The 22,206-nt window shown below is 45.0% G+C and overlaps 1 protein-coding gene across 1 annotated transcript in view; it reads left to right on the top strand.

Annotated features, from left to right (window-relative positions):
• The first annotated feature begins 991 nt into the window (after window positions 1-991).
• dnah5l (dynein, axonemal, heavy chain 5 like) overlaps window positions 992-22,206 on the top strand; it is a 56,548-nt gene continuing 35,333 nt past the window's right edge. Inside the window, exons 1-35 of the mRNA XM_086151620.1 lie at window positions 992-1,187; window positions 1,728-1,831; window positions 3,567-3,761; window positions 3,846-3,908; window positions 4,138-4,248; window positions 4,713-4,784; window positions 4,853-4,954; window positions 5,043-5,229; window positions 5,796-5,961; window positions 7,005-7,098; window positions 9,130-9,228; window positions 9,312-9,493; window positions 11,147-11,266; window positions 11,351-11,456; window positions 11,684-11,779; window positions 11,956-12,018; window positions 12,100-12,273; window positions 12,895-12,984; window positions 13,072-13,227; window positions 13,461-13,600; window positions 15,216-15,367; window positions 16,168-16,333; window positions 16,436-16,511; window positions 16,677-16,800; window positions 16,923-17,083; window positions 17,246-17,338; window positions 18,165-18,268; window positions 18,358-18,454; window positions 18,532-18,612; window positions 18,839-19,093; window positions 19,216-19,365; window positions 20,349-20,467; window positions 20,544-20,680; window positions 20,757-20,919; window positions 21,270-21,381. Coding sequence (XP_086007746.1) covers window positions 992-1,187; window positions 1,728-1,831; window positions 3,567-3,761; window positions 3,846-3,908; window positions 4,138-4,248; window positions 4,713-4,784; window positions 4,853-4,954; window positions 5,043-5,229; window positions 5,796-5,961; window positions 7,005-7,098; window positions 9,130-9,228; window positions 9,312-9,493; window positions 11,147-11,266; window positions 11,351-11,456; window positions 11,684-11,779; window positions 11,956-12,018; window positions 12,100-12,273; window positions 12,895-12,984; window positions 13,072-13,227; window positions 13,461-13,600; window positions 15,216-15,367; window positions 16,168-16,333; window positions 16,436-16,511; window positions 16,677-16,800; window positions 16,923-17,083; window positions 17,246-17,338; window positions 18,165-18,268; window positions 18,358-18,454; window positions 18,532-18,612; window positions 18,839-19,093; window positions 19,216-19,365; window positions 20,349-20,467; window positions 20,544-20,680; window positions 20,757-20,919; window positions 21,270-21,381 — 4,506 coding nt within the window. The remainder of the gene's footprint in view (window positions 1,188-1,727; window positions 1,832-3,566; window positions 3,762-3,845; window positions 3,909-4,137; window positions 4,249-4,712; window positions 4,785-4,852; window positions 4,955-5,042; window positions 5,230-5,795; window positions 5,962-7,004; window positions 7,099-9,129; window positions 9,229-9,311; window positions 9,494-11,146; window positions 11,267-11,350; window positions 11,457-11,683; window positions 11,780-11,955; window positions 12,019-12,099; window positions 12,274-12,894; window positions 12,985-13,071; window positions 13,228-13,460; window positions 13,601-15,215; window positions 15,368-16,167; window positions 16,334-16,435; window positions 16,512-16,676; window positions 16,801-16,922; window positions 17,084-17,245; window positions 17,339-18,164; window positions 18,269-18,357; window positions 18,455-18,531; window positions 18,613-18,838; window positions 19,094-19,215; window positions 19,366-20,348; window positions 20,468-20,543; window positions 20,681-20,756; window positions 20,920-21,269; window positions 21,382-22,206) is intronic.

Genomic DNA, 22,206 nt, shown 5'->3' with positions numbered 1-22,206 from the left:
CAACCAATACGGTAAGGACTGAATGAAAGTAAAGACACGTAGAGATCACCCTATGGAGGCCAAAGTTTTTTCAATCCCTGACAAATGAATGGACCAAATGATAAGACGCTGCTCTGTTATAGTTTGGATATCTGTGGCCTTAGTGGGTTTGCTCTGGTTCTCTATCTCTGTTACAGTGCAGAAACCGGAGTGGGGGATTAACGGCGCCATGGGCACGAAGCACAACACACTAAACAAGATTCCCTCCTCTTTTTTTTTTTGACCCAGTAAAGCCAGAGGTGTGCATGTGAGACGGTGCAGTTGTCAGCTGAGGATTTTAACATTTCCCCTGCTGCGGAAACCTGAAACCAATCCGGAAGATTAGTTGCAGACCGAGATGGTGGGTGAAACTAAAAAATCCCCTCCCCTGCTGAGTGTGATAGGAAGGGATAGAAAAGTCCCTTCCTCCTCTACAAATTGCTTTATTTTCCTGTCGAGTCTCGCCATCGGCCCCTTTCGGCAGAAAATCGAGAACACTTTGCACCACCCGCTGGGCCCCCCCATCCAGCGAGCAACACAACCAAACACATTTTCCTTTCCTGTGGGGTGCCCACTTCAGGGGGTCATCTGCCTCCATCTAATCCTGCATCCTCTTCTCTCACACCAACACACTTCCTGTCCTCTTTCACTTCTTTCACATAAATCTCCCGACCAAACCTCGACATCAACACTGGTCTCACCATCTTGTACATCTTTCTTTTCCGTCACCCGCTCCAACCTGCTTGCAAACCTCTTTTCCACATCTTCCATTGCTCTGGACTGTTGAGCCTCTTAACTTCAAATCCTCCTCCCGCTACAGATCACAATGTCATCTGCAAGCATCATTCCTTTTTTATTTTTGTCTTATCTCAATTCAACCAGACTGTGTTTTGACAAAAAAAAAAAAAAAAACTCCTTTTCAACCCTCTGTGTTTTCTTGAATGTTTCTTTGTTTGAACCACTCGGCCAGCAGATGGCGGATGAGCAGGTCCTTGATGTTCCTCCGGACGGCGGGTCTCAATCCGAGCCGACTGGAGGTGATTCGGCCCCAGAGCTAGTGATCCACGGCGCCGGGCAGGAGGGCCAGGACAGCCGCAGGCCAGAGAGGGAGGAAGAAGGGGGAGGCGACGGGGCTACACTCGAACCTCCTCCGATTCACCTCCATGCCGGTATGACCTGCGGATGTATACTGACTTGATCCAACCATACTTACCATTAAGAATGTAAACACTAAATGATCAGACTAGAACTAGGGTTTCACATTCAAGGAGACAAACAGCTACTAGCTAAATATAAACCAAAACAACTGCAAATTAGATAATCCTATAAACACCTACGTGCTATTACAAGCATGCCATTTACATCTCCAGGCTTAACAGTTAGCGGAACACGAGTTAATGTGTATGCTACAGGCGAAATGTACGCTTATTACATGTCCAGGCTAAACAGATAACAGAACATAAGCTAAATGTATGCTACAATGCTAAAAGCGAAATGCTAATGACAACATCAGGCTAAAAAGTTAGCAGATATCATATGTTAAATGCAATGAAACAACTACAAACTAAAGCAAAAATAGCAAGCTAAAGCCACACTAGTCGAACAATTGCTGACTAAAAAAATAAATAATATATCATGACAATAAATTACGTTTATTAAATTCCAGACTGGACTTTTAATTTAGGTGTTTTTCTCCCACTCATCTCCAGTTATCACCACCAGAGAGCGCCGGCGAGTTGGAGTCCAGGATCTGAAGGCCACTGGCCATCTTTCCTCTCCGCCAGTTGCTCCTTCTCAAAACATCTTCACTTCAGTGAGTGGACGGTAAAAAGAGATGGACACAATGGAAAAAGGTCTTTCATCATAAGCATCTCTGAGTTTCTTTATTATTTGAATTGCAGCTGAACAGATACCCGTGAATCTGATTGGAACATCAGAAATATGGGACTATTTCTTTTTTTCAGTGGAAGATTTTCTTGTCATATATCTGCTGACCCCCCCCGGCACACACGAAAACACACCTTTTTATATAAACTCAAATCTACAACGTACGCGCTGGAAAAAAAAATGTCGAAAGGTTGCGTTTACCGTCCATTTTCATGTCACTTTCATCAAAGAAAAAATGTTGAGCTAATTTTCAGGTTGTTAAATGCATCAGTGAGCAGCACGGCGGCGCAGAGGCTTAGCACGTCCACCTCACAGCAAGAAGGCACTGTGTTAGATCCCGACAGGGGGCCTTCCCCGCAGTAAAGAAAACAACGGGAGCCACACAACCCTTTTGGAATTTAAAAAGCCTTAAAAAAGGCATGTTACGTTTTTTTTTTTGTTTGTTTTTTTTGCTTTTATGCTATGTAGAAATAAAATATTGCTTTTTTTTTTTAAATCAATGAACAACCGCAGATAAAACGAAATTACATTTCTGCAGGCAACAATACAATTTGAACTGCGAAAAAAAGACATTGGGTTGAAGGTTACTTTTCAGGAAAATACTCAATGTCTATTTGAGTCCCTCTTGTATTTAGATTAAAAAAAATAATAATAATAAAGCCGGAATGAAATTATCCACCGGCAGCAAACCAAAAATGCCGCCCTCTCTGTGTGCTGTTGTCCTTCTACTGGCACGTGTGGTCACTTATTGAGAGCGACAAAAATATACTGCTCAAAAAAATAAAGGGAACTTAAACAACACAAGTCAATCACACTTGTGTGAAATCAAACTGTCCACTGAGGAAGCAACATTGATTCATTTTGACTTGTTTTAAGGACATTACATTAAAGTTGGATCAGCCTGTAGTGTGTTTTCCACTTAAATTTAGAGTGTGACTCCATATCCAGACCTCCATGGGTTAATAATGTTGATTTCCATTGATCATTTTTGGTGCCAGCACATTCAACTATGTAAAGGACGAAGTATTTTCTAAGAACATTTCATTCATTCAGATCTAGGATGTGTTATTTTAGTGCTCACTTTTTTTTGAGCAGTGTATTTTAACATGTTTCATTCAGATCAGACCTGGGCATTGTACAGCACGCGCGCCACATCCGGCCCGCCAGACTATTTTCTTTAAATAATTTAAGAAGTATTTTCAATCAATATTGAATTTAGAGACTCCTTATTTTTTCCTTTTGTTTCATTTTGTATGGATGATTACATACAAAATAATGTTAGTACATTTCTATGATCATTAATGATTTTAAAGTTGATATAAAATGCCAAAAAATTGAAATATTTAAATTGCATATTTTCATCGTGTTCTATTTACATGCTACCGAGTTGGTCCGCGCAGAAAAATTCAATAAGAAATGTGACGCGCCAGCCAAAATAATTGCCCACTTTTGATTTAGACAAGACAAGAGCACCATAATCTTCAAAAGTAAACTTACATTTTAAAATTGAACAAACTAAAATATACACATTTTAATGAAATACTCGTTCATTATTTTCAAAAGCCACAGTGAGCTGCAGTCAAGTCAATAAAGTCAAGCCAATAAATCATTTCCCAGATATCATCCATGTAACCTTCCCCTGGATCCTGTCGACCCTGCAGGCCTGCGGGAGGGCGATGCCGCCGCCGCCGCTGTCCAACGAGGCGAGGAGGGAACTCGCCAGGCAGGCCAGGGTGGCGAAGGAGGAGCGGCGAGCCGCGCTGGATGCCAGGCACCGCTACCTCCTGGGCAGGCTGGCCGACGCCACGGCGCTGGCGGAGCAGGAGGTGGAGGAGGCCGTGGTCTCGGACGACAAGGTGGAGGCGCTGGGCTGAGAAACAGCAGCGTCTTCTGGACTTTTCCGCACTGACATCTAAATTTAACCCCTTCCGTTCCTGCAGTTCGGCCTGATCGATGATTTCTTTGCTGCAAACGGATCCAGGAAGCTGATTTTCTTCTATCAGGTCAAGAAACGGATGACTTCTCCTCTAAAATATATATATTTCAATATCGTAATATTTCCTCTTTCCTAAAATTTCCCCTCTTTGTCACAGTGTCTAGCTGTGAAAGACGATAATGAAATTTACCATCGTGAATTAAAAACATGCTTGAATGGAAACGCTTCAACTGGAATAACATGTTTTATTAAATGGATTTGCTTTTCATTCTTTTTTTATTACGTATGAATCATTTTTCTCCTATCCCACACAGCATCTTTCCCCCGGCGCCTCCTCCTCCTCCCTGGATGCATCTTCATCGGCTGCAGCCCAGAAGAAACTCTTCCTCACCACCGGCTCCTCGGAGGTTTGCTTCGCAGCCACCGGCTGTTCCTTCCCATTTTCAATCTAATAATTTAATCAATACAAACGCTCAAAAAACACGATGAAATGATCAGAAATGGACGCAGTAAATAATGTTTCATTACATTCAGCTTTGTCCATTTGAATCGCAAATAAATCAGTGTTACTTGAAAAGATACAAGAGCTGACCTTAGAATTAGCATTGTTTTCCACTAAAGCTGCCGGTGGAAATGATAAAACTGATGGTAAACTCTCCCGGCAAGTACCGGAATATCCAAGTTACGAATCCCGAATGGGACCATCAGGTCATAGGCCGTCCTCGAAGAGCGTCAGTTTCACCTCTGGAAGGCGAATAAAGGATTTCATCATCTTATTTAGTCTGAAGAGCCTACAGTAGCTTGCGGGCTCGTGCGTCGATGACCAACTTCCTAAATAAAAGTTTATAACGCATGAAAATTCTGCTTCCAGCCGCTGCTGGGGACGTGCCTCTTCTTCCTGAGGACGACCGCCAAGGCCGTTACCGCCGCCAACGTCTTCCAGGTCACCGACTCTGACGCCTTTGCTTCGCATCGGGAGGCCACGAGCCCTGACGCTCCGTTCTTCCCCAGGAGGTGAACTTTGGCATGTGGGAAAGTCGCCGTGGCAACATCCTGAGCGGCCTGGAGGATCTGCTGACCGAGGTCATGGTTCCCGCCCTCAGGTCGCAGCAGGTGGGCGCCGGCGTGACCTCCCGCTTCACCCATTTTGGGAACGACCCCCCAGATAGATAGATTTTGAGCCCCTCTCTCGTCCGAGCAGACTTGGGCCGGCGACGGTGGCGACATCGGCTCTCCTCACGTCCAGGCCTTCCTGTCCTCGCTGGATCAGCTCGTCCGCCGTCTGAGTTCAGTGCGTCGCAGCGTTGATAGAAAGTTCCGGCTGCCGCAGGCGGGGCTCCCCGAGGCCATCGGGCAGCTGAGCAGCCCGGCGGACTACACCGCGGCGGGTATGAACAACCCCAAAATATTTCTCGGATCACAGGAACATCCAACGGAAAACTGGGCGGGACTCGGGTCCCTGTAGGTCGACCTGCCGATCCATAAAACATCGATTTTAACCTGGTCGTGGGGTCAACGAGTCAGCTGTCAATCACGGGGTCACATATGGAACTCATTAGCACTTACAATTTAGGGTCCTCCATGAGTCTGCTCATTGTTTTTGGACTGTGGGCAGAAGATGGAGAAGCTGGAGAGAAGCCTGCGAGCCCTGTGATTGACAGGGTAGCAGTTAAACCCTGCGTCTTGCCCAGTGGCAAATCGGATCGGCTCTTGCCCGGCACAGCTAAATTAGCGTCATTATTTAAATGCGGGTGATTTATTAAATAGATTAGCCTCCTAAGAAATTATAGCTGGGTTAAATCAGACTTTTACTTATTTATTTATTGTTTTTTACGAGCTACTTGAATGAACTCCACCCCCCGACGGGCTGTGGTCTTTGTACACGCCAACGTTGACGAAACTGAAACTGCATTTTTTTTTTAACATAATTTTTTTTTGAAAATTTCGGTTGCAGCCAACAACCGTGAGCTGGTGGAGCAGCTGGAGGCCACGGTCTCCGTGTGGGCGAAGCAGATCGGGCGGGTGCTGACGGAGGGCGAGCAGATACGGAAGGAGTCGGGTGACGTGGGGCCGTCGGCCGAGCTGGAACACTGGAAGAGACGAATGGTAACCTTCAACAGGTGAGAGCACGCTCCTGTCCCCAGGGGGCGCATGAGCGCAACAAACTACTGCACAGAACCTGTGTGTGTGTGTGTGTGTGTGTGTGTGTGTGTGTGTGGATGTTTCTATCCTACTGAAATTCAGATGTCTTTTTGTATGGTTCCTCTGTATAAGATTTTCTGTGTGTGTGAGTGTGTGTGTGTGTTTGTGTGTGTTTGTGTGTGTGTGTGTGTGGATGTTTCTATCCTACTGAAATTCAGATGTCTTTTTGTATGGTTCCTCTGTATAAGATTTTCTGTGTGTGTGAGTGTGTGTGTGTGTTTGTGTGTGTGTGTGGATGTTTCTATCCTACTGAAATTCAGATGTCTTTTTGTATGGTTCCTCTGTATAAGATTTTCTGTGTGTGTGTGTGTGTGTGTGTGTGTGTGTGTGTGTGTGTACATATGCTATGTTATAACATGTGTGTGTGTTTGTATTTGGATTGCTCTATCCTACTGAAATGTAGATGTCTTTTTGTATGGGTTCTTCTGAATAAGGTTTTTTTGTGTGTGTATATGCTACATATTTAACGTTTGTGTGTCTATGTTATATTTATTATGAGCGTGTGTGTGTGTGTATGTCCTATAATGTTACATGCATGTGTGTGTGTGTGTGTCTGTTATATTAGTATGTGTATGTGTGTCCATATTATATTTATTATGTATGTGTGTATGTCATATATTGTTACATGCATGTGTGTGTGTGTCTATATGCTATATATTTCACGTGTGTTTTTGTGTGACGATGTTATATTTATTAAGTGTGTGTGTGTGTGTATATGTTATATATGTTACGTGTGTGTGTGTGTGTGTGTGTGTGTGTGTGTGTGTGTGTGTGTGTGTGTGTGTGTGTCTGGATGTTTCTATCCTACTGAAATTCAGATGTCTTTTTGTATGGTTCCTCTGTATAAGATTTTCTGTGTGTTTGTGTGTGTGTGTGTACATATGCTATATGTTATTGTGTGTGTGTGTGTGTGTGTGTGTGTGTGTGTGTGTGTGTGTGTGTGTGTGTGTGTGTGTAAAAGTCTGATGGAGGCCATCAAGCGTCCTGAGGTGAAGAGGACCCTGGGGGTTCTGCAGGTGGCCAGGTCCAGGACGCTGCGGCTCTGGAAGGAGCTGGTGAGTTTCTCCACGCCGTTATTCTGCTTTTAGAGCTCAGGACGTTTCTGACCCATCAGAATCATCTTAACAAAGCGGGCTGACAACTCAGATCCCAAAATAGCAGTAAATTACTTATATTTGTTGAATTCCTTTTGTTGTCTTCCTCTCCTTTTCCACCCAGCTGGTCACCACAGTGAATCATCTGCCTCCATCTAACCCCCTTCTCTCACACCAACTACCTTCATGTCCTCTTTCAGTCCATCCATGAGTGTTCTCTGGTCTTCCTGGAGGCCTCCTGACCAGCAGGTCCAACCTCAGCATCCTTCCGGCTCAGCTATTCACTATCCCTCCTCTATTTATGTCCAAACCATCTCAGTGTGATTTTGTTTCCAAAACATGGGCTTCGTCCACATCTTCATCCACATCTGCTGCCTCCCGCTCTGATTCCTGTCTTCTCCTCGGCGTCTCTCAACTGAACGTCACTGGTTTCATCTTCATCGTCTACGCCTTTCCTTTTTTCTTGCTGATTCTTTTAGCACCTGACACATTTCTTCGGAGCGTCTCCTCGAGCAGGCGTCCTCACATCTTCTCCGCACTCTTCATTACTCCAACTACATCGCTTTTATTTATGTAGATTTTTTTCATCAATGTGTGCGCGTCCGGGTTAAAACGCAAGAGTTTATCAAACGTTAGCCGTCAAAATAACCAAAAAAAGGTTGATAGTGAATGCAGAGTTTTGGACAAACCTTGGGCTGTTAAGTATTTAAAGCCGTGTATTTAATTTGCAATGATCAGAACTTCACCGTGTTTAAGGATTGCAATTTGAGAATCAAGGACATCGCTGGAAATTTATCATTCCATCTAACCTTGAAACACTTGTTAAAGCTCAAAAGAAGCCAAATTTCTTTAAAAAAAAAATCCGAAAAACAGCAAATGGGGTGGTAATAAGATGTATCTTGCTTAATATTGGGAGTACAAAGACAATACTGATGTTTTTGAAGGTTGCTACCTCCTCTTGCCAACAAAATATGAAACTGGAAACTGGAAACTGGGATCAATATGACTGAAAACCATTTGGTTTAAGGTTGTTCTGACTTTTCCGTGAGGCAACCGATTATCTGGTTGTTGCTTGTCAAAGCATTCCTGCTTTTTGCAAAAAAGGGAAATTGTTTTTGGTAAGAATTCCCAAACATATAGTGACAGTTGTCCCTCTGCTGTGTTTCCTCTTTTTTGGAAAATAAATAGTATTTAAGAATTTTGAGTATTTAATCTTAATTAATTGTTTCTTATTATTATTTTTTTAAATTTAATTCTGAATTTGAAGATTATGGTGATTGGGTAACATTAAAATAAAACGTGTCGTTTCAAAATATGCGCCACAATCGCCAATGTGCGACACCGTGCATTGAGGTTCAGGGAAAAATAAAACATTCATCAGGTAAAATAAACATTTTAAATGTCTATTTCATTTGCAAATATTTATTTGTACTGTTCAGTGAGATAGTCTTTTTTTTTTTGGCCATGACAGCTGACTGCACGCACTAGTATACGTGATAAAACAATGACGGCACAAGGAAACAGATGGCTTTTTATGTTTGCCGCACGGAGGATCATTTAAATTGGGCTTTTTATTTCCGAAACACCAGCAGGGCTCAAACACTTGTCAACATTTAATATTTCATTTGAAAGTAACCTTCAACCCAGCATACTCCAAATGTCTGTGTTGCTTGTAGAAATACAATTCTATTTTCTCCATAGCAGTTCATTGATTATTTTTTTTTTCATTTTTAGCCTTACATTTTTTAATTTTTAATCAATACATATATTTTTTATTTTATTTTTTATTCATAGCAAAAAGGAAAAAAAATACATGCATTGTTAGCTTCATTTTAGATGTCAGAGAGTCTATGGAGCATCTGTCGGGCTTCACTATGACTGCTTTTGGATGAGGCAAAAATTGAGCATGATTCGTCTTAAATAATAAATGTTTTCTTCTGGCGGTTAATTATTATTGTGATCCATTAACAATCAGTTCATCTGTTATCGTAGGACGGGAACATCACCGTCGTGGCCAACGAAGCCAAGGACAACGTGAAGTTCCTCCAAACCCTCGACAAGTTTTTCGTGCAGCTGGAAAAATCAACTCCGGTAACAAAGAAAAACAAACTTTAAAAAAAAAAATGCAAGGTAGTTTTGTCCGAGCGGCCCTGTATCCTCTCCCGCTCCGTCAGGCCCAGATGTTGGAACACACCCCGAGCCTGATGACGGCCGTCAGCATGATCCACGCCGTGTCTGGCTACTACAACACCTCCGAGCGGATGACGTCGCTGCTGCTGAAGATCACCAACCAGATGATCAGCACCTGCCGGCGCTACCTGACGCAGGGCGTGGACCATGTCTGGGACCACGGCAGGTAGCCCCGCTTTGGAAAATACCAACAAATGCCAACTTTTTGTTGGAGTTTTGTCTGTTTTCAACACGCTAGAGCAGGCATGTTAAAAGTCCGGGCCGCGAGCCAAATACAGCTCGTATTCAAATTTACATCTTCCTGCAACCTCTGTCATAAAGTCAATAATATGCGGCAGCCAGCACTGTTGACAACAGTATAAAAGTGTATAAATAGCTATTTTATATTTCCACAGGCGATGGTAGGAGACCTGTGGTCACGCTCTCGCCGTGAGTAACTTTGACCCTTGTCACAAGGGTCAAAGGGCATTTCAAAAGTGGCAACATTTTCGTCAATGTCACTGTTTCTAGACCGTACAGCATCGCCGGTCTCTTGTACAGCTTTCCTTTCATAGTTCATTCATTTTTAAAATGTAATTTAAATTTGAAGATTATGGCGATCTTGTAACACCTAAATAAAACGGGTTAAAATATTTTGTCGCTCTTAATAAGCGACAGCACAAAGACAGAGGACGGCATTTTTGGTTTGTGGCCGGCAGATGATTTGAGTTCACTCTTTTTTTTTTCATAAATACAAGAGGGAATCAAATAGACGTTGAGTATTTTGCTTAAAAGTAACCTTCAACTCACTGTCTTTATTTTGAAGTTCAAAATGTTTTGTTGCGCGCGGAAATTGAATTTCGTGTTCTCTGCAGTTGTTCGTTGATTTAAAAAAAAATGTTTATACATAGCACAAAGGCAGAAAAAAAAATTCTCATGCCGCGTAAATTCATTTGTGTGGCTCCCGGTGTTTTCTGTGTTGTGGGGAAACGGGTCCAAATGTCTCTCTGAGTGGTAAATGTTGCCGACCCTTGGTCGAGTCGGACGTCCTGGACACGGTTGGTTTGATCTCGTCGAGTTCGCGTCCTCGCTGCCATTTGCTCTCTCCTTTCATTCCAGACTGTGCAGGTTATTTTTGAGTCTGGTATTTGATTTTGCCCGATGCGTTTACCCTCGCTGCCGAGTTGTTCTCTGTTTATATCGGAGACTTTGCAAGTTCTGTTTTTGGGATATAGTGACAGTTTGATCTGGCTTTTGTGGTAATAAAACATTTTACAAGAATCACTCTTCTGCCTCTGCATTTGTGACCTTATCCACCATCACCTAGCGCTGTCTGCTCGCTCATCCCGTCACAGGTACAATAGCGGCATGATGGTTTTCTCTGTGACAGTGCAAAGTAGCAGTAGTGCGAAAAAAAAAATCGGTTACTATTGTGAAATGTCAGAGAGAGATCAACATCTTGGGGTGAGGAGAGAGCTGAGCATCCTGACAGACTGGTGTATGAAGCATTCGATCTCAGTCGCACTTCCGATTTTTGGACTTAGCCCTTAAGTCCAAAAAGAGACAACAGGTTCAGTGAAGACTAAATTGTCTGGTGTGAATGAAAGGGCAAATCGTTGAATGTGTTCACGTAAACCTGTGATTGACAGCTGATCCGTCAGGGTTTAACCCAATGAATGAATGAATGAAAATGTGCTACATGGCGACAATAGCAAATTAGCTTCAAATATGTCAGGTTCTACACTTTAGCCGGGCTTATGACTGCACTTTCCGAAGCTAATTGTCCTGAAGTTGAAGCCTGATCAGCTGCACGCGTGGACGCTGTACTCTGTGTTCTCAGGCCGGCGCTGCTCCTTCGGATATCCGAGTGTTGCGACCTGAACGCGGCGTACCAGCGCAGCTTCCGGGCCGTCAGAGACAAGCTGAGAGGAAGCCATGAGAACCGCCATCTCGATGTCAGGTTCGGTGACGTGGCGGTTAACGCTCCTCTCGTGGCGCGGCCGAGGTCACGGGCGTTAAGCGGAAGTGTTCTCCCCTCCTGCAGTGAGAACCACATCTTCGGGAAGTTTGACGCCTTCTGCAGGCGTTTGAAGAAGATGGCCGACATGGCGTCCACCCTGGAGAGTCTTGCCGCGCTGGAACACATGAAGGTCAGTCCCTTATTTCTTCTAGATTCCATGAAGTGCAGGACTAGGCTCTCTGTGTGGATAACATGTGTTTTTTCATGTTTTTTTTGCTGCTTATGGTACTTTGTGTGGATTTGTTTCTGTTTTTTTTACTGTGCAAAAATATAAACAGAATCCATCTATTTTCGCTGTACGCCCACCACCTCCTTCAGAAATCACCCAGTTTTTCACAGGGCTGGTGTTGTGTTCAGGTGGAAGGGGTGGAGAAGATTTGTGCTCGCTACCGCACCATCGTCTCCAACACCAAGTCCAAGACCTACGACATCCTGGACCCCCGTGGGCTGGAGGTGGGGTTTACCCTGGAACAAATGGAAACTGAAAACCTCAAATCATAGGAGAAATATTTACTCTGTGTGTGTGTGTGTGTGTGTGTGTGTGTGTGTGTGTGTGTGTGTGTGTGTGTGTGTGTGTGTGTGTGTGTGTGTGTCAGTTTGACAGTGACTATGCCAACTTCCAGCTCCAGGTCCAGGATCTCTTTAACTCCCTCCAGGCCCTGCTGGACTCCTGGTTCCAGAAGTCTCTCAGCGTGAGTTTTATGAGTTTTTTTGGTGTTTTTTGGCCAAAAATATTTCTTCCCACAGTGACAGCGGCGGTTTTTGCCCTCCAGACCGAACGGATGCTGGACCTGCTGGCCGTGTTCGAGTCGGGCCCCGCGGCCCGTCTGGACCTCAAGCAGAATTACACGTTACTGCTGCAGCGCTACGGCCGGGAGCTGGAGCGGCTGAGGAAGATCTACCAGAGGGAGCGGGAGAGGCCGCCTCTGGGACGCAACCTGCCCCCGGTAATCTGGTTTTATAATCCAAGTGGAAGATTAGCGCAAATCTCATCTAGATTTGGAACAATCTATGGAAACTGTTATTCATTGACTTCAGGCCTGTGGATTCACACTATTACATTCAAACTTGTTTTATATGGAAGCAAATAATGATCATAATTCAGATGAAAATGCATTAGCGGAATGGTTTTCCATTTTCTGAATGTAGCAGTATATCTTGACACTAAAATGAGGAATCCAAACTTTACTTTCATTTTCTTCTTCCAAACCGCTTATTTCGTGACTTCATCCAAATTATAAAGACCTTTTAGATTTAATTTCCAAAACATACCCCAGCCAATGATCGGTATTCAATTAGAAATGTCAAATTTGGAAATGAAAACTCATTAGCGGAAATGCTTTTTTCATTATCAGAATGCGGCTGCATATTTTTATATTTGCATATTTGAAAAAGGGAAAAATGAATCTGCTCATGCATTTTCACTCATTCCATGAGTCAAAATATGCAGCCACATTCTGAAAATGAAAAATTCTTCTCATGCATTTCCATTAATATTATGATCATTATTTGCTGTATATTTTAGCTTTAATGAGCATCAACAATCACAGGCAATCCGTCTCTCTCAGGTGGCAGGAAAGATCTTGTGGTGCCGTCAGCTTTTCAGGAAGATGGAGGCTCCCATGCAGATCCTGAAGAAGAAGCTTGTCGTCCTGAAGGTGCGACACCGCCACCGTCCGTCCGTCTATCCATCCATCCATCGCCCTGTTGTCACGATAGCTAACCCGTCCGCCTCGGGCTGTCAGGGCCCCGAGATGACCAAGGTGATCCGCAGCTACAACAAGCTTGCGGCGGAGCTGCTGCGGTACGAGGTGCTGCACGCGCATCGATGGAGTCAGGCTGCGGAGAGCGTGCCGCCCTGTCTGAACGCCGCCCTGCTGGTCAGGAACGGAAATAGCAAGGTGATCTTAGCCGAAGCTCTGTTGGCGTTAAGAAGAAACCCTTTGCCGATTTTGAATTAAATCCCATGTTATTTCTAGCATAAATGTCTCCTTCTGTTCACATCTTGTGATTGTAAGACCCACTGTGTGATACGGAATCCTTCCACGGTTTAAAAAAAAAAAAAAAAAAAAGCGTCACGGCGGTGTTTACCTCGCCGATTGAGCTCTCCTGATGGCTTCACTCTTCCTCCCAGGAGATTTTGGTGAACCTGGACCCGGCGGTGCTGGAGGTGCTGCAGGAGGCCCGGTGGATGACCAGACTGGGGCTGACGGTGCCGAAGGTCGTGGTGAAGATGACCTCCAGGGAGGCGGAGGTCAAAGCTCTGCACAGCCGGTGAGCGCGCTCGTCCTCGATTGGATAGCGAGAAATCGGATTGGCTCTGGCTCCGCCCACGACAGTCCTGCATGAACGTAGAGGAGCAGGGAATGAATGAATGTTTAAAAATATATATGAAAAAAAAATATCAGTGATTCATGTGGCCCATATATGTTGTTTTTCACACCGCCCCGTCTAGGAGGAGGAAAAAAATTGCGTCTATAAAATCGCACAATATCGTATCCTTATTAACATTAAAGAAAAGAAAAAAAAGAGAAATATAGATCAACTTGCAACAAAGAATAACTTTATTAACATTTAATGATATGCCAGTTCTTGCTGGTTTACTAAATTAGTTTTCACAAGGTGTGATGATTGTTGCGAATATTTGGCAAATGTTCGCTGAAAAAACCCAAGCGGCTTATCAGCACAATAGGGGTGTAACGTCTTTAGGTGATGCCTTCTTTTATTTTGTTTTATGCTTCCTCCATGCTTCCTCCATCTTCCTCCATAGTCACAGTTAAGCCAAGCGCTATGTACGATTCGTCATATTTCCGCATCTTAGCTTTTTGGGTGACTTTGGTTCGTCTCCTTATTTTCGTCTCTTACCGCGTTTCTTATTATCCTTGTTAAATATCTTCCATGCTGTCTCTTGAGGGTTTGTTCACTGCACTTCATACTTCCTGCTCGGAGTGCAGAAGTCACCTTATACTGCAGCTACAACTACGACACACAGGAACAAGCAACAATAATATTCTCATAAAATTGGAATATTATTTTGGAAAATAGAAACATTTTACTTTCCATAACTTCACATTATTTCTTACTCTCAAAGAGTTCAATTACTCTGTCATATAGATTATCTGTTCGCTTCAGCTCCATCAAGAAGTCCTTTTCTATCACCATCAAAGCAAATGCAACAAGTTGAGCCTGCCCTGTCGTATTTCCGTCTTTGACAATAAATTTGCCATCAAATCAATTTCCACTCTCCCTTCAGCCATCGCTGGCTGACAATTTAGCTATTATATCGACACAACAATATTTGTGTTCGCGCAGCTCGCTACAGCTGCAACTTGGTAGCTCTGGCTAGCACACTCTCTGGCTATCCAATCAAAAGGCGGTTGACACGCTGGCGTAACTGTAGCCTTCTAGAGGGCCTTTGTGTTGCAACTCAAAATCTGATTGGTTGAAGAAACAGTTTCATCGACACTTATTTTTTGCTGGAACGCCTGTGAATTTGATCTTTCGGGCCTCCAGACAGATCCCGTCAGGCAACAAATAATGGCTGAAATGTAATTAATTAAATGCTTTAATCTGGAAAACAAAAATGTGTGAAAGCAGCACAGCCAGGGAAAAAGCTATGAAAGGAGGCGGACAAACCATTTGGAATTTGGTTTGGATTCATGGATAAAATGAAATTAAAATTGGTCTGATTCAGATATTTCTTAGGCCACCACAGAAGGCCTTGCAGGCCCTGACGGCCCACAACTGGACGCACAGACGGGCTCATATACAATTATATACATCCAAACATTCATCTCCTTGGAGATGGAAGAGAGGCGTGTTCACACCTCTGGACCCCCTTGGCGCCTCGTCTGGTCTGAAGGTCATCCCTCCTCCTCCGCCCTTCCAGGCTGCTGCAGCTGCTGCAGGACTACAGCCTGCTGGTGTCCAGAGTGCCCCCCTTGCTGCTCCCCGCCGTGCAGCCCTTCGTCGGCCGAGTGGAGGCGGCCCTCGGGCCCGGACTCACCACGCTGTCCTGGGCCGCCGTCAGCGTGCACGCATGTAGAGCAGACACATCTTTACATATGCAATCATACCTTGACCTACGAGTTTAATTGTGACGGAGCTCGAAACTCAATTTGCGTGTATAGAAAATTACATTTCCTCATTGAGATGAATTGAAACGCCATTAGTCCATTCCAGCCTGACGGTTTTGTTGCATATTTTTAATAAGAAAACTTTTAAATAAAAAAGATATGTATAAAGAAATAATACATAACGAAAGAGAATGTAAAGAAATTAACCCAACATTTAAGTGTAGATGTGTTTTTACCTGTAAGAGCAGACGAAGATACTGGTGGTAGCATTTTCATTTGGTGCTCTATCGGCCACATGCTTAATGCTACAATGTTTTGCTCACTGTGCTACACTTTATTGCTAAATTTGATTTAGCGATGGAGTGAACGCCTGTCCTCTTTTTAAAACGCCAGTCAGGGCATTCAAAGCCTAATGCCTCGTTTGTTGACGCTCCTGCTGTCTGCCGCATCAAATCTCCATAAATGACACCTTTGTCGTAAACACCCGCTCCTCATGTTTTCCCATGATTTTCACCGGGCTACCTAGTGGCGGACGGCACGTCAGACTGTTTTTAAACGCCGCTTGACTGACAGCAGTCAAATGCTCACACCGCTCACTCATAACTTGGATCTCGTATCAAAATTTTCAAGCTCATGCGCTCTTAAGTCGAGGTTCCTTTGCATTCGCACATTATGTCTCTCCCGTCGTGAAGTCCAGATCCAGTAGTAACTGATCCTGCGCAGTCCTAGAAAGCGTGGACGCCGCTCTTGGCGAACTGGCCCAAGTGGCCAAAGCAGCCGCCGACCTGCTAGAGTGTCGCATCGGCCGCCTGCTGGAAGCCATGGCGTCCTGCCACCTGCTGGTCCTGCCCGAAGAATCGGCCCTGCTGCCGCGGGAGCTGCTGCGGCGGGCCGAGAGCGCCGTCCAGGACGCCGCCATCACGCTCAGCTGGTAACCAAATCAAATTTGAGGAAGGGGGGATATTTCATTTCAGAGGTGTGAGACTTAAATCGACAGTGGAGGAGACATTCCTACATTTTCCTGCTCCCTCAGGCAGAGTCAGCAGGTGGAGAGATACGTGTTCGAGCTGATCGAGGAGCTGAGGGGGAAAATGAAGCCGACAGAGGCTGTGAATTTGGAGGCATGTGCGTCTTTCATTTTTTGGGAATTTCCATTTTACCGTCTCCACTAAATTTTTTCCTCCATTCCTCCTTTGCCGTCCTGTCCTTCCGTTACCCTCCTTGGCTTTTCTTGAATCTTGTCCTTTCACGTCCCCTCCTCTCCTTCTCCTCAGGGCTCTTTTCAGTGTCTTCATCCCGACTCCAAACACAAGACTCGGTGTCTGTCGTGCCTCCCGTGTTCTTTCTTCAACCTGATTGGTCAGCTGTGCCATCGCAACACCAAAGCTCTGGTCAAAGGTCAGCCTAACCAACACATGCACACACACACTCACACACACACACACACACACAGACACACATACACACACAAACTGGTATTATCTCTGCATTCTGATTGGTCTGCCTTCCCTCCCCCTCAGCCACCACTTCCTGTCTGGACACGCTGAGAAGCAGACTGGTGAAATGCCGGCCGTCCTCCTCTTCCGTCGGCAGCCAGTCGGCTCCTCCTCCTCTCTTCCGGGCCTCGGTCCAGCTCGCCATCCCCAAAATCACGCTGAGACCGACTCTGGACGACATTCAGGCAAGTCCTGTTCCCTGTCGTACGCTCCCAAATCCAAGATGGCGGCTTGTCACAGGCCCGGTGTTTCAAGTTTCCAGTTAAATTCACCATTTACAGTATGTGTGTGCGTGTGTGCGTGTGTGCGTGTGTGCGTGTGTGTGTGTGTGTGTGTGTGTGTCTCAGAACGTGTTGAACCAGGTGATCAGCACTCTGCTGCTTCTGACCAAAGACTTCCAGCCGTGGATGTTTTGTCACCTGCAGTACAAACAGCAGCAGGTACGACCTCCCGCTGTTACTAACAGGAAATGAAACCCCTTCCTTCCTCGAGTGTATGAACCGGAATCCCTCACTGACTTACCGTGAAATGAGCCGCAGATTTACAGGATTTTTGCGAATTTTCAGGGACTATTAGTGAGTAATTTCTTATAGTTTTGTTTCCATAATTTCATTATAAAAAATTCTATTTATTATAAATTCAAATATAATTAAATTAGTTGATTATAAATAAATTAGAAATTCATCAAATTTTTGGCACCTTTGAAAATTTTGTGAAACCATATTTGGTAAAAATGTATTTTAAGAAAAGTGAAACCACCAAGTTACAATCATTTATTATTGCTGGTGTTCAGCTAATTGTAGTTGGACAAGAATACGTCCATAAACAGTACCGGTAATATTAAACTAATATAATAAACATGGCATCAATCCCTATAATTTTCATAATTGTAATATTTCCTATTGTTGTGCTGGTTAAATAAATACATAAATACCTAAAATATAATTGTCAGACCTAATGCATCTGGCGCCAACTGCTCCATCACTTTTATTTTATTTCATTTTTTTATTTTATATATGACTGTGCCCTGACCTTGAGTGTCGTGTAAAGTGCCTTAAATAAAATGTATTTTATTTTATTTTATTTACGGAACTTAAAGCATTTTATTTATTCATTTTATCTATTTGTATTAATTATTTCATTATTATTAGATATTGCAGTGAACCTTCACAAACCAGGATGTTTATCTTTAAATACCTTCATGGCCGTCATGAAACAGCGGTCATTGGACAGCCAATCACGCTCCAGCTCGGTCTTGTCCCGCAGGTGGAGCAGGCGGCGGCTCGAGACGGCGGTGACGACCCCCCCTTGAAGCCTCCGGCGCCGAGACCTCTGGACCGCCAGGTGGCCGAACACAAAGACGTCGCCAGGTCCTGGTCGCCCGCGTGGCAGGAGCTCGACATCCTGGGTGACGGTACCGAGGGAACCTTCAACTTCCCGTTTCTCGTGTCTCCGGCAGGCTGGTGACGCAGCTCAGCTCCGCCGTCTCTTCCCTGAAAACCGAGGTCGCCGACAGGCTGGACTCCCTCGCCCATTTCTCCGCCCTGTGGACGCAGGTGCCTGCTGGTTCTGATCCCCGTTAGGTTGTTTGGTGTTTTTTGTGTATTCTTAACTAAGGTTGCAATCCATTTAGGATCCAGAGGAGGAGGTGCGGGCCTTCCTCCAGTCCGACCCCTCGCTGGCGGAGTTCAGCTCTCAGATCTCCTTCTACTCCGTGAGTCACAACTGAGGAGTAATCGACTCCAACAGTCTGTCGTACCTCACAGTAATTATTGACCAGTTCATTTCTCAATTTTGCCTGGATAGAAGTGATTGATTGACAGGTGACCCGCGCAGGTTAAACCCCGCCTCTTGCAATGGAGACAGTAGTTATTGGCTCAAGTCCCCCCACGCTGTTTACATGACAAGCATTAATGATGCTAAGTCTGATGACCCCGCAGAAGCTGGAAGTGCAGATCTCAGAGCTTCCCTCCTCCTTCCGGGTTGGTTCGATCCTCCTCGACACCGCCGAGCTCAAGCTGGCGCTCACGCAGGAGTGCCGTCTCTGGAAACGAGCCTTCGGCGGCGCGCTCAACCGCCGCGCCTCGGCCAAGATGGACGACGTCTTCTCCTTCGTGGACGGGGCCACGAAGCGACTGCAGCGTCCGATCGCAGACCTGGACGACGTCCGAGGAGCCATGGCAGCGCTCAAGGAGGTTGGACTCCTTCATTCTCCAGTTCATAAGTTTCATCTAATCTAATCATGAGCTTGTCATCCATAATCCCTTCGTCAACACGTTCCTTTACTCCCAACGTCGCCTCACTCCTTCGTTTCGAGGTTCGAGAGGCAGAGGTCCACATCGACTCCACCATCGGTCCGGTGGAGGAGTCCTTTGCGCTCCTCAACAAGCACGAACTGCTCTTCAACGACGGGAACGCCGAACGCGTGGACAGGCTGACCTACGCCTGGGAGAACCTCAATGTTCTGGTGAGACGGCGCCGTCGCTGTTTTGAAAATGATATACGAATTTCAGTCCCCAACCTGACGTTTTTTTTAATTTATTTGAAGGAGAAATATTTTTTATGACCCCACCTCCTGCCCAATGTCAGCTGGGATTAGCTCCTGTTCCCTGACCACTCTCGGAGCAGTAATCCTGGTTTGGACAGCAAATGAATGAATGATTTCTGTTCTTGTTTTTCCAAATGTTACCTTTAAGAAAGGCGCCCTGAACCTGCGCTGTGAAGGACACAGCCTAAAGACAAAGCACCGGTGCGTCGAGGCCGCCTCTTTTGAATCTCAGGAGGCAAAATTTCATTCAGAATCAAAGAATTTGTCCCAGAGAGGCAACTGGAGGGCACAAGGGCAGATCACACACTCTATAAAATAAAAATATATAAATAAAGGTAGAATAAAATTTAAATAGGTTAAAATTAAAGTGTAAATAAAGTGAAAAAAATAGAGTGAGGTGACACCTGTAAATAAACTGTACACCTGTATAACCATATGCCAGCTGCGTAATCCATATTTTTCAGCAAGATTGGCAGAGACCCTGCTAACATGTTCAGGCAGCTAACGAAGTCTTAGCTAGTTGTTCGCCCCGTCAGAAAAATCTGGGTACCCGTGCGAGGGGTAAGGAGAACGGTGACACAAGATGAGGAATATCAAAGTATCAAAAGAAGATAGACCTAAGAAGAATCTCAGAAAAGCTAAGCTGGTCTGTGCATTGACTGGTGACCTGGAATCCGGCACCGTCAAACTGCTAGCTTAGCATATGGCCGGCTCAGAGTTTGTCCTGGAAAGACGGCTCTCCATTTAGGAAGCTGCAGTTCAGCTTGATGCTGTGATTTTTATTTATTTATTTATTTTAACTTCTATCGGCCCAGGTATTTTTTCCAAACCCCCCCCCCAGACATGGTGGAATGCCCACTGCAGTGTTAGTCACTGTTTGAGGTACCTGGTGGTGGTTTTAGGTGGTGCAGAACCAGAACACTCTGGTGAAGATCCAACCTGGCATGAAGGCCGACCTACTGTCTGCGGCGCGGGACCTCAGGAGCCACACAGAGCGCTTCTGCATGGACTATAGCCATCGGTACTGCAAGATCTCAGTGGTGGAATACTCAAAGGGTGGTGGAGTATGAATACTAACGTAACTCTGAGTCTGGCAGGGGTCCCGGGGTGGAGGGCGTGGCCCCAGCCGAGGCGGCAGAGCGACTTCAGAGCTTCCAGACAGAGTTCGACCAGGTGTGGGGGAAATACACCACCTGCTCCGGAGGGGAGGAGCTGTTCGGACTGCCGGTGAACGGTAAGTCGGGACGTCCGTCAGGCCTCCGCGTGACCGTTTCCAGCATCCTGACATCTCTCCTCCTGCCCGCCTACAGAATATCCAGAGCTGGAGAGGATCAGGAGGGAGCTCTCCATGCTCTCCAAGCTCTACAGCCTGTACGGCTCCGTCACTGAAAAAGTAGGCGGATACTACAACATCCTGTGGGCCGACCTGGACATCGAGAAGATCAACATTGAACTGCAGGACCTCCAGAACAGGTAGAACAGCCATCTGGAAATGTCGTTCTAGATCTGAATGACGTTAATACCAGCCAATGAACCGAGCTTAAAATAAACCTTATATAAACAACACTCGGGGCGGAGACGAGAAGGTGGACGTTCGCCTGCTCTTTAGCTTCTATTTGCAGAATCACTCCACAGCATGCTCTTTAGTGAGTTCCTGCGAGGGTGAAGATGTAGATGGAGTTTGAAGCCATCAAGTCGTCTCGCTGCGCTCCGTCGCCTCTGCTTGTCTCTCAATCTGAAAAGGCTGAAAAACACAGTCGGAGCTAAGACGGCCCATCAGAGAAAAAGCTCTGTCCCAAAATGATCCCTGACCTTTTTTGCAGAATCCGGAAGCTTCCGAAGGCGCTGAAGGATTGGCAGGCCTTCAGAGATTTGAAGAAAACCATTGATGACTTTGCAGAAACCTGCCCTCTGCTCCACATGATGGCCAACAAGGTGACGCAAAAATTGGTCCTCCACTAGTTGATTGTGTGACTTTGCAGCGGACAAAGTTTTTTTTACCGACGCCTCTTTGGGATTTTGTACGTACTTCTGCTTTATTGGACAAATGAAGAGGACAGGCAGAAGTGACAAACAAGTGACAAAAAACTAGCAAGGAGGAAAATATATAAAAAGTAACGGATACATATATATAGTATATTAGCCTAGATAAAAATATTTTATTGACCATAATTTCCAGACTATTGAGCGCACCTGAATATAAGCCGCAAGGAGGCTGAAAATAAATGAATAAACAATGTGTACATACAGTTTACAGGCCGCGCTTGTCTATAAGCTACAGATGCCCACGTTGCAACATTGGATATTTACACAGAAACATTTTTTTAAATTTTGAATTGAATACATGCCGGTAACATCCACAAATACATGCTTGAAATACTTTGTTTCCCAACAGTGCCTTTAAGACGGCTGATGAAAAACATGAATAATAAATAACACGAGGAAAAGTCCATCCATCCATCCATCCATGTTCTATCCCTGCTGCGGCTGATCGCTGTCTTCGTCTTCCTCCTGCCCAATAAAACCATTAAAATTGTCTTCTTCGGTGTCGGAATTGAACAAGGAAACACCTTGGCCGTCTGCTCTGTGCGTTCACCAAGTCTTTAAGAACGTTTTCAAGTTGGGGTCATCTGTTTTTCCTTTTTTACCTCTGAAAGCTTTTGTCGCCTTTTTGAGTCAGTTTTTCACACTGCCATCTCCAACATCTCACCATTGATTTATTGATGCCATGCTTATGTACAGCAGCTCTATTTCCTTCTT

Source organism: Fistularia commersonii, chromosome 8, assembly GCF_037954325.1.
Source record: "Fistularia commersonii isolate RoL2024-O1a breed Wild chromosome 8, RoL_Fcom_v1.0, whole genome shotgun sequence".
Taxonomy (NCBI): domain Eukaryota; kingdom Metazoa; phylum Chordata; class Actinopteri; order Syngnathiformes; family Fistulariidae; genus Fistularia; species Fistularia commersonii.
This window is presented reverse-complemented; position numbering and strand designations above follow the sequence as displayed.